Genomic DNA, 12358 nt, shown 5'->3' with positions numbered 1-12358 from the left:
TCACTCTTGGGCAGACCCCACTGAGCAGCGCTACTCCTTCCTGGCCCGTAAGTCCCTCTCTTTCCTCCTCATTCCCTGGAGGATGGCAGCGGTGCAGAATGACGTTTCTTAACCAGTTCCCAACTCCAGCTTCAATAAGCTGCTGTGGAGCCTTCAAGGCACGTCCTTACTGGCCCCTGGTGGACAACCCTGTGTAGGGTTCCTCTAGTCTGTTGGCGAAGAGGCCACGTCCCAAAGCAGAATACTGCCCGCCTGCTGGCTGTCCTGGGAAGCAGCCCACATCTAGATGGATGGTTTTAATTCGGGGACAGCTGAGTAGGTCCAAAATCCTGGATGGCTACCCCGAAAGCAATGTAGCTTCAGTCCTCCGTGGCATTCGTGTGCCATGCCATCTCGCCCCAGCTCTCTTTTCCCACACTCATAGCATGGGGTGCATGGCAGCAAGCTCACTGCCTAAACACACATCCCCCCAGGGAAAGGAATGCCGGTTCCCTGACCCCTTCTGGCTGGCATCCCATTTTCTACAATGATCCTCCTTGGATCTCCCCCAGCTTGGCTTCAGTGGGGTCTGGGAAGAAAGGTTGGCAGCAGCCAAACAGTGGAAGCCCTTGCAGGCTGTGGTGAGGAATGCGGACGTTATTCCAAGAAAGTGGGAAGTTTAGAGGGGTTATGACAGAGTGTCATCAGCCATTTATGGTTTAGAAAGTGGGGGAAATGAGCGCCGTCAGACATTGCTGAGAGGATTGAATATTGGTACAATTTCTGTAGAAGGAAGTTTGGCAACGTCTTTCAAAATGACTAATGCACATATCTTTGATGCAGCAATCCTACTTCTAGGATTTTAACCTACCGACATACTTGCATCCGTGGAAAATGTCTTACGTAAAAAGCTATTTATTGCAGCGTTGATTGCAATAGTAAATACTGGAAACAGCCCAGGTGTCCGTCATTGCGGGAATGATTAATAAATGATGGTACATCCCTTCAAAAGGAATACTCCACAGTCATAAAAAGGAACAAAAAACTGAGAAAGCTATGTATCAATATGGAATGATACCTAAAATATTTTGTTGAGTGGAGAAGCAAGGTTATTATCAGTGGATATAGTGTGCTACCATAAATATAAAGAGGTGGGGAGAAAAGAATACTTTACTCTGCGTGGAATAATTCTGAGGCTTCCAGGGAGAGGAACTGAGTGACTGGGTAGTAGGTCTGGGAGGGCTTGCTCTTTCATAATCTCTTTTGTACATTTAAAATTTTGTTATGGCCTGAATGTTTGTGTCCCTCCCAAATCCATATGTTAAAGCCCTAACCCCCAAGGTGATGGTATTCGGAGGTGGGACATTTGGGAGGTAATTAGGTTTATATGAGGTCATGAGAGTGGGCGCCCCATGATGGGATTACTGTTATAAAAAGAGGAAGAGACCAGAATCACGTGAAGACATAGCAAGAAGGTGGCATTCTGCAAGCCAGGAAGAGGGTCCTCACCAGGAACCAAATCTGCCAGCAATTTGATATTGGACTTCCCAGCCTCTAGAACTTTAAGAAAGAAGTGTCTGGGGTTTTTTGTTTGTTTGTTTTTGGCCGCGCCCCGAGGGATGTTAGATCTTAGTTCCCTGACCAGGGATTGAACTTGCACCCCCTGCATTCGAAGCACAGAGTCTTAACCACTGGACCTCCAAGGAAATCCCATGAAGTGTCTGTTGTTTAAGCCCCCTGGCGTATGGTATTTTGTTATAGCAGCCCAAATGGACTAAGACATATGTGCAAGTAATACTATTTTAAAAAGTAAATAAAATTAATGAAATATTTTTACTCAATTTTTTTTTATGAAAGCATCTCTAACTTACAGTAAAAAGTTAATCTTAAGTATAATTGGCAAGTTTAACACACATATATATGTATGTATATCTCTCATGTGACTTTCACCCAGATGAAGAGAATTTCTAGCATCCCTCAGGTCCTCTCCTGCCCTTTCTCAGTTTCCACCTTGCCCTACTCCATGCCGTTCCCCTCCCTCCTACCCCCCCCATAACCTTTATTCTGACAGCTGTTATCATGAATTCATTTTGACCATTCTTGAACTTCATAAAAATGGAATCATATAGTAGTATGCTTTTATGTATGGCTTCCCTCATTCAATATATTATCTATGAGACTCATTGACATTGTTCTAAGTAGCAGTAGTTTGTCCTGTTGTTATTATTACTGCTGTGTGTAATACTGGGTTGTATAAATAAATCACAATTTATGTGTCCATTTTCCTGTTGATTAACATTTGGTTGTTTTCCTTTTTTTTTGTTCTTTTCCTTTGGTTATCATAAATGAAGCGTCAATGAACATTCTTATACATGATTTGTGTGTGTGTGTGTGTGTGTATACATCTGCACTGGGTATTTATATCTAGGAGTGGAGGACAGGTGTAAGTGGTGGACACATTGATGTACCGTTCAGGTCGCCCTTTAGAAACAAAGGCCTATTTTCCCAGCTGCTACGCATGCTACCTGCAGAAAGCCCTCCACTACGGGCACTCTATGGAGATTGGCTCGGCTAAAGAGAGCTGCCTTGCTTGAGGTCACAACCCTTTTCTGCGTGGCCCACATTCAATGACATAAACTGGGAGCATAAAGGTGCATCCTTCACCCCAACCTGTGACAATTCTGAAGGATCATGGTAGCTTCAAACTCCCCAGGGGTCGACTTGTAAGCAGCTCCTTTGCCTCTTTTCTGTTTGATCATCCCTGTTTTCTTCAGACATTAATCAAAGAGATGAGATCATTAGAAAACATTTAATTTAGCTCCTGATTTCTGCTTTACTGAATATATACAACATTTTAGGCAGTCCAGTGGTTAGGACTCGGCCCTTTCATGGCTGTGGCCCAGGGTCAATCCCTGGTTGGGGAACTAAGATCCCACAAGCCATGCAGCGTGGCCAAAAGAAAAAAAAAAGAAAAAAAATATATATGACACTTTTCCTAACCTGTTGCTTCCTTTCCTGAATTAGAAGGAGTAAGAATAAAGAATTAAGCAGTTAAAGAATGACTGACCCTCTACCCCTAGCTTACCCTTAGTAAACTTGCAGGTGGGCCACGCGAACAAGACAGCATCCCAAGTAAGACCAAGAGAAGTCCGCAGGTCTGCATGCAATGGAAAGATGACAAAGAATCTGACCTCCTGCCTTAATGATTAACTGAGATCGTTTCCCCTTTTTGCCTTCAAAAATTGTCATGGCTGAGCAGAATCTTCGGAGTTGGTCTCTCAACATTAAGTCCACCATCTCCCCAGATTGCCGGCTTTTCTGAATAAAGTACCTTTCTTCTCTACCAAAGTTTGCCCCTCGATTAATTGGCTGTTTAGTGGCGCGAGGGGCCGAACCTGCGTTCGGTTACAGGCTGAGGCCTTCACCGAGACTGCCTTATACCCCAGTTTTTCTCTCCAGTCCTGCTTCCTTCCCTTCCCTAGGTGCTGACCCCAAGGGCGCTCTCCCAATAAGTGATCACCTCTCTCGCAGAATGTGCTTCCCAGAAAACCCAGCCTGCACCAGCATAAAATTAATTTTAGTAAAAGCTGCCAAACCGTTTTCCAAAGCGGTTGGGCTATTTTATACTCCCCCCAGCAGTCAGTAAGAGTTCCAGTTGCTTCACATCTTTGTCAATACAGGGGAGTATTCATTTTGGTTTAATTTGCATTTCCATGGTGACTAATGATCATGGTCATTTTGTGAAATGCTTGAATACAAATAAAATATTAAAAATGAAACCAAAAAATGATGTCTTGGAGAGAGATGACCATGGCTGGACACAGCAGCCGAGGTGGAGAGAAATAAGTGGATTTGGAATATAATTTGGAGGTGGCACCTATGATTTAGCTGATGGAGTGCATACGCAGAGTAAGAGAAAGAGAAAAGTCAAGGGGAATGCCTACATGAATTGTGGTACCCCTTGAAGATCTGGGGAAAACCAGGGGGGAGAAGAAGACTAGGGTAACAACAGAAATCATTTTTTTTTTTTTTTTTTTTTTTTTTAACATTTTATTTAAACCAGTACAAGCACCATGCTTAACAGAAGACTGTCCAAAATAAACATGCAATACGAACTCGCACAGACTGAAACCACAGCTTCAGAAGTTGTGCCAGCTGTTGATTTTGTTAAACGATGACAGGAAACTGTTAAAATTCACAAGACTAAACCATTAATGTTTCAAGCCTCCTGAATGAGATTACATTGGACCACCTAAATCAGTGGGAACTACCCTGGCATGTTAGTGATCTCAAACAATATTCAAGTAATTACACATGTATGAACTATACTCCAAAAAGCAAGAAAACACAGTTTCTATCACAACCTTAATGTAGTTGTTTTAAATATCATAGGAAGATGATCACTGATTTGAGATGTCAAATGGCATAATGAGAAACAAGTTTCTCAAGAATATTCAACTTGGGAGCACTGATGTTAAGTGGCCTAAAAGAGTTACATTTTTCCAGAAATACAAAATAAGATTCGTCCAGAAATGTTTGAGACACTTCTTCACATAAGTTGTAAAGGCTCAAATTCTGTAGATTCCAGTATTATCAGTCTATTGAACAAACAGGGAAAGCAACCGTACTAAGAATATTTGAATTGATAGATTACGAGTTACTCTCTGCTTCCACCAAATATCAGCATTGAAACTCTTATGAAAATATCTTTTCATCACTAGTCCACATTATGGATTAATGACATTGCTCGTGTTTTAAGGTAGTCCAGACATATTTTTAAGAACGCCTTCCTTACTATCTATATGAGTGGGGAACAAAGACAGCCAAATTTAATTTGGCAATAAACTCCTTTAACTGGAAAATTTTTAAAGTGTCAGACCAGGATACAGTTTATGGCTACGTTCGACTCCTGAAAATAGGAGACAAAAAGGGAGAGAAAAGTGCTGACGTTTTGCTACAAAGATCATTTAGTAATGACAATACAAAATTCAGCAACACCCTCTTAAACAAGAGTATGTTTAACTGCACTAGGCATTTAGTAAACTTTTTAGAAATAGACAATTTGAACATTTATTTTAGAAGTCAATTGAACAAAAACAGCCAGTCAAACAACTTTTTTCCTAACATAATTGCTTCAATACCAGAACAAAGTGAATACTATTCAAAACTCTTTGACATTTTGGAATTTCAGCATAGTAACCTGAGAACAGTTTTCTTCATATGTCATTTATGTTGCCACAAAAACCCTATAAAAACATGCTGTGATTACGAGTCAGTTCTATTTTGACAACATTAGATGCTACGCAGAACTTATACAAGGCCAACAATTTCAAAACTAATGGTGACTTAGAAGACCACGAAGGAGGTTCCCAGGAAAAAAGCTGCTGCCAAAAAGGAAAGATTAAGTTTGAAGGCTGAATGGGAATGGCTGTACCAGAAATGGAATGTAAAAACTGGAATTACAAAATCTGGAGTTACTATTAGGGAGAAGGCAGAAAAAGAGATTAAATAGGAAATATACTTAGAACAATGCAAAATTTGGTTAGATGAAAGGGAAATATATATAAAAAACAGAGAACACTCTAGGACAAGGAATCTATAACTCTCCCTATAGGACCAAGGAAGTGAAAAAAATGTTCTACTGATCCCCTAACCTCATCTATTGTCTTGCAAAAATATATGTTATCGATAAGGAGTCAGACAAGCTCAAAAAAGCATGGTTTATCACAGCTCTTTGTCCCTGTTAGAGAACAGGGGAACTGAGAGTTCTGTGTATGGAGGTCAATATTATCTGACATTATGGAGGACCTTCCAATTAAATTTAAAAAACAACAACAAAAAAAACACCTAAAATGTGAAAGACAAAATAAGGAACCTCACTAAAAAATACATTCTTGCAGCCCTAGATTCTCTTATTGCTGTGAGCCTGATGAAACAAAATCTCATTTCCTTCATTCAAAAACATTAGAAGAAGTGTCCAGTCACTTGGATTACATTTGCATTTCTGCAGAATTATAAGCATTATTCTCCAATATCAAAATAGCTGTTTAAAGAATTCTTAAACTTCCTGGGTGAAGTTCTCTCTCTCTGGAAATTGGAATAAAGAACCTTTCCCATTCCTTAACCAAAACAAATACCCCCTCTAGCACTTCCTCATCTCCAACTAACTTCCTATTGCTTCCTGTTTTTTAGATTAGTGAAGCCAAACAGTGTTGCAATAGAAGATTCAATATTGTGAAAATTCCAACTATCTTCACCTCTTTATTAAAGTTGGCACGGAAACCTTAAAAAAATGCAAAGCACATATGAATGGGAGATATGCCAACATAAAAAAAAAAAGCCTTTGCTAGTTCTGAAATGATTAAGATATTCTTAACATAAGAATTCACTCACCAAATCTGGGTAGTCTTTAGAGTCTCAAGACCTTTTGTCAAATTAATGTCAAGATAATCTTAAACAGTTACTCATATGTTTTTAAAGTACACTATATATCAGAATCCTTGCTTTAAAAATGCCAAGGATGCCATCATCTAACAAGACAGGTGTCCAGTTTAGAATATCTTCTCACATTTAGGATGTAAGATGAGATTTCTATTGATGTGTTAATGTTATTAACTATGGCCAAGGTTTTAAGATAACCATTTTTTTTTCCTATGGCACAAAACTAATCACAAATATGCCCTAAATTATAACTCTCAACTGCCATATATTCACCAATGCAAGTAGATAGTTGGAATTTTTTAAATATCAAGTTGATTTTGTTACAAATTTCAGATACACATATTAGAAAATTGTTTTACTTGGACCCTTTACAAAAGTATTAATTTCACCAAATCTGGAATACTGGCAGTGTAAAAGTCTTAAACTAAACTTAAAGCTAACAAATCAAAGGCACAGTATTAACACATGTAAAATAACTAGTATTCACAGGACAACATTAAGAGGTGCTTTATAAATAAAGTGTTATTAACCTAGATTCAAAACTATCTAGATATGACACAACCAGGAATGAGGCCTTTAATTAGTTACAATCCATCAATTTCTAAGACTAAAATGCTATTTTCCATAAGAAGAGAACCTAATAGTCATAACTTTATTATAAAATCTAACTTCCAGACCTTAAGAACAAGCGATTGATGAAAAGTTTCTGGACTTGATTAAAAGGATATAGAAAATTAAGAAGGCATCGAATTGATGAAAAAAATGCTTGTAATGCAGATTATACTATAGTAAGTTATTATTCATGGCTCAAAATTGGGTCACTCAAGTCTTTTATCCCAAATTGATTTCAAAGATTTGACAAGTGATAATATGCTATTTTCATATATAAACTAATATCCAGTATTTGTCAAAAGGAGGCAACTGTTGTCTATCACAATCTAATACCCACTTTCCAATGGTGTCTGTAAATAGTAACAAATTCTGAACCGTAAGTTATAGAAATTAGTCACAAGAGTGCAAAAAGTCCCTGGAGAGAAAGTAGTCCACCTAACAATTACAAATATAAGGAAACACTTTACAAAGTTTCATTACTATGAAGATGATTTCCCCTTTGTTCAAACTTTGAACAAATGAAGAATTTTTCTTTACTGCAGGTAACAAACTGTAAATAACAGTGCATTTTTAGGCATAAATAAGTATTTATGTCTGGTTCCAGTATGGTCAGGTTAATACATAAATACTTTAGAAACACAGAAGTTCACATTAGTGGAAAAATCCAAGTTTCTCACGTAACCATTCTTCAGTTAGGTCTTCGGTATTTCTTATTTCAAATACCTTGGTGAGTTCAGCTGTTTGGACTAGCTTATTCTTACTCCCAGCATACATCATCTGTTGTTCAGGCTTACATCCAACAGGACTGGAGAAAATAAAGCACAGAGGGTATGAAACTCTTCCATCATCATGTTGATACTTATAACTATATACAATGAAGCGAGGTTGTCGTTCAGGTAGTTCATCTTTAAGTTCATCTGGTGAAATGCCCTCAAGCTCTTCATCCAGCACCACCAGGCGTTTATCCTTATCAATTTTCATTATAATGGCAGCATTGTTCGTCTCTTTGCGAAAACGAAACTTTCTCAGCTTTTCCACTAAATCTTCAGCAACATCACAAACTACCAAAGACTCACTCATTTTCCTTCCGGCCGTCAGCCCAGAAATCATTTTGAAGGAGGGGAAGGATTGGGAGAGTCTGAAAGGGCAGGGAAGGCATTAGAAACAGGGAAGCAGGATGAATGAGGAATGGTCTCTACAAAGCTATAGTAATTAAAGTGGTGTGGTATGGCGTAAGGACAGGCATATGGACAAGTGGTGTAAAACAGAGAGCCCATAATAGATAAACCCTCACATATGTGGTCGATTGATTTTTGACAGAGTGCCAATGCCATTCAATGGGGAAAGAATAATCTTTTCAACAAATAATGCTGGGAAAGCTGGATGTCACAAGCAAAAGAATGAAGTTGGATCCTTATACAAAAAACCATATACAAAAGTTAACCCAAACTGGGTTAAAACCCTAAAACTACAAAACTCTTAGAAGAAAACACAGGGGAAATCTTCATGACATTGGATTTGGCAGTTATTTTTGGATATGGCACCAAAAGCACAGGAAATAAAAAAAAATAGATATGCTGAACTTCATCAAAATATAAAACTTTTGTGCATCAAAGGACACTGTAAAGAGAGTGAAAAGACAGCCCACAGAATGGGAGAAAACTCTTTGAAGGAAATATAGGTGTAAATCTTTGTGACCTTTGATCTGGCACTAATTTCTTAGTTTTCATATCAAAAGCACAAGCAACCAAAGAAAATATAGATAAGTTGAACGTCATCAAAACTAAGAACTTTTAAAATTTATTTATTTATTTATTTATTTATTTGTTTTTGGCTGCTTTGGGTCTTCGTTGCTGCGCGTGGGCTTTCTCTAGTTGCAGTGAGCAGGGGCTACTCTTCGTTGTGGCGCGCAGGCTTCTCATTGCGGTGGCTTCTCTTGTTGCGGAGCACAGGCTCTAGGCGCACAGGCTTCAGTAGTTGTGGCATGTGGGCTCCGTAGTTGCGGCTTGTGGGCTCTAGAGCACAGGCTCAGTAGTTGTGGCACACGGGCTTAGTTGCTCCGCGGCATGTGGGATCTTCCCGGACCAGGGCTCGAACCCGTGTCCCCTGCTTTGGCAGGAGGATTCTTTACCACTGTGCCACAAGGGAAGTCCAAAGCTAAGAACTTTTATGTGTCAAAGGACACCATCAAGAAAATGAAATGGCAATACACAGAATGGGAAAAAAAAGTTTGTAAATCACATATCTGGCAAGAGTCTAGTATCCAGAATATATAAATAACTCAACAATAAAAGATAACACAATTAAAAAACTGGGCAAAGTGTCTGAATGGACATTTCTCCAAAGAAGATATACAAATGGACGATAAGAAAATGCTTAACATCTTTAACCATTTGGGAAATGCAAATCAAAACCATAATGAGATACCACTTTACACTCCCCAAGATGGTTATAATTTTAAAAAAAGAGGAAATCACAGTGTTTGTGAGGATGTGAAGTCAGAACCCTCATACACTGCTGGGGAGAATGTAAAATACTGAAGCCACTGTGGAAAACAGCAGTAGTTTTTCAAAAAGCTACACGTAGAATTACCATATGACTCAGGAATTCTAATCCTATGTACAAACCTGAGAGAACTGAAAAACAGGCATTCAAACAAGAACTTGTACAGGAATGTATATAGCAGCATTATTCATAATAGCTAAAAAGTGGAAACAACCCAAATGTCTATCAACTGATGGATGGATAGACAAAATGTGGTGTGTACGCACAGTGAAATATTTAACCATAAAAAAGAATGAAGTACTGGGACTTCCCTGGTGGTGCAGTGGTTGAGATTCCGCCTGCCAATGCAGGGGACACAGGTTCAAGTCCTGGTCCGGGAAGATCCCACATGCCATGGAGCAACGAAGCCCATGTGCCACAACTACGGAGCCCACGTGTCCCAACTACTGAAGCCTGCGCACCTAGAGCTGGTGCTCCGCAACAAGAGAAGCCACCGCAATGAGAAGCCCGCGCACCTCAATGAAGAGTAGCCCCTGTTCGCCGCAACTAGAGAAAGCCTGTGCGCAGCAACGAAGACCCAACACAGCCAAAAAAAAAAAAAAGAATTGTACTGAAACATGCTATAACATGGATGAACCTTGAAAACATAATGCTCAGTGAAAGAAACAAGTCCAAAAGGAGGACATATTGTAAGATTCCATTTTTATGAAAAGCCCAAAGTAGGCAAATCCAGAGACAGAAAATACACTAGAGGTTGCAAAGGGGTGGCGGAGGCAGAAGGGAATGGAGAGTGAGTACTAACAGGTATGGTGTCTCTTTTGGGGGATGATAAAAATGTTCTAGAATTAGTGGAGATGGTTGCATAACTCTGACTATACTAAAAATGATTGAGGGAGTTCCCTGGTGGTCCAGTGGTTAGGACTCTGTGCTTTCACGGCTGTGGGCCCGGGTTCTATCCCTGGTCAGGGAACTAAGATCCCACAAGCCACACAACGCGGCCAAAAAAATAAAAATTAAAAATAAAAATGATTACAAAATAAAAATGACTGAACTGGGTACTTTAAAATGGTGAATTTTATGGTATGTGAATTATATCGCAATGAAAATATGTGCAAAAAAATACAAATTTTAAAATAAACTAAAAACCTGGTGGGATTGTAGGCCAAAAAGAATGAATTTTCCTGTGTGTAAATTTAAAAATAAATTTTAAGTATGAAGAAATTTCAAGTTTCTTGAGGGTAGACCCTATGTCTACATGAAATTGATAACTCCCAGGGAGGTGAGTACATTGCTTTATGCTTAGAAGTTGCAGATTAAAGTAAATGATTATTAAATCAAAGTTATTTTCTTTGGGCAAACATCAGCATCTTTAGGGCAATTACTCTTTCATTTCCACAGTTTAATGCTGACAAGAGATTCCTATTTCTCTGTGACTGACAAACCTTCATTACAGTGAATGCACATTGACCTACAAAGTCACTTTCTGAGCTATTGCCAAACATCAAGTTGGGTCAGCATGCCCTAAGCCTTCCAGAGAAACAAACCCTCCACCCACAACTTTTCTTCTATACTGTCTGACCCAACTTCCTCCATCTCCTCCCCAGAGTTCCTATACATGTGTACACACACACAGACCTGCAATGGATTGTGATATGATCAAGAAATAAACTTTCATTGGGTCAAGAGATTTGCAGGTCTATCTTTCTTATTAAGGTCCTGGAGTAAAAGGATGGCAGACGCACTCGAAATGGGGTCCTTGAGGGAAACTTAGTAAAGGGACTATTTGTAAAGGTGTGGGCCAGGTAGGCTGCTAGGTACCCCAGGGCTGGGAATGACTAAGAGTCATTATACCTCCAGGGCCTGAGGGGTAAGAGGAGGGTGCCATTCCTGGGCCTGATGAGGGCAGCTGTACCAGGAGAGGGAAGAGCTAACTTCCTGGTGCCCCCCATTGGTCAACGCCCCTGAAGCCAGATGGTCACGGAGCCTCCTGATGTGATGCCTAAAGGTCAGCCTACTCCACAGAGAAGGATGGAGAAGGGTGGAGCGTGTGTCTGGGGGATGGAAAATATCCTGCCCACCCTGTTATAGCTGCTACTGCTCTTACCCAAAATTACACCACAGCTAAGAGTCAGATCTCCTTTATAGGAGTTTATTCCCTAGAGTTTGTGCTGCTGGTAGTGGGTGGGAGGGTGAGAAGGTGGGAATACACGCATCAGCTTTTGAATCAGAATACCTGAATTTAAGGGGATAATAGGATTTACTTCCCAAATCTGTGAAGAGCAACAAACAAGTTAATATTTGTGGAAGTGTTTTATAAAGTGCTATCCAAAAATAATTTACTGGAGTTACTCCCCTCCCCTGTGTGTCCCTCCTGAGGATCACCAGCCAACCCAGACTACATTCCCAAGGACTTACATCTTGCCCCCTCCACATGCACTAGATTCCCACTGTGCTGTCCTCAGTTAGGTCTCCATTTTCCCCAGGAGCTTCCCCTCTGGAGAGGACACAGGAAGGACACAGATGCTGGAGCCAAATAGAAGTGGGGTTGAATCCTGGTTTTGCCACTCATGAGCTAGGGACCTGGCTTAATCCTCTTTAACTTTCTCATCTGTAAAATGGGTACAATAAAGCTTCCCTCAAAACATTAGAAGTAATATATGTAAGACACATGACAAAGCAAGTGGCCAATAAATTGTAGCTGTGATTATTGACCCTCCATTAGTGCCAGATCAATCTCCTCCCAAAACAGATAGGGCTCAAATCCCACCTGCGACTTCCTCACCACCGGAAGTGAAGTATAAACTCCTCACTGGCTCTTAAG

General features: G+C 39.9%; 1 protein-coding gene across 1 annotated transcript; it reads right to left on the bottom strand.

Annotated features, from left to right (window-relative positions):
- Positions 1-6714: 6714 nt before the first annotated feature.
- Positions 6715-8125, bottom strand: LOC118881867 (glia maturation factor beta). Its single transcript, XM_036827159.1, has one exon. It carries the CDS (start codon positions 8110-8112, stop codon positions 7684-7686), a length of 429 nt encoding a protein of 142 aa, XP_036683054.1. The 5' UTR covers positions 8113-8125; the 3' UTR covers positions 6715-7683.
- Positions 8126-12358: the final 4233 nt, after the last annotated feature.

The sequence above is a fragment of the Balaenoptera musculus genome, chromosome 15, assembly GCF_009873245.2.
Source record: "Balaenoptera musculus isolate JJ_BM4_2016_0621 chromosome 15, mBalMus1.pri.v3, whole genome shotgun sequence".
Lineage (NCBI taxonomy): Eukaryota > Metazoa > Chordata > Mammalia > Artiodactyla > Balaenopteridae > Balaenoptera > Balaenoptera musculus.
The sequence above is the reverse complement of the archived record's forward strand: the minus strand, read 5'-3'. Positions and strand labels throughout refer to the sequence as shown.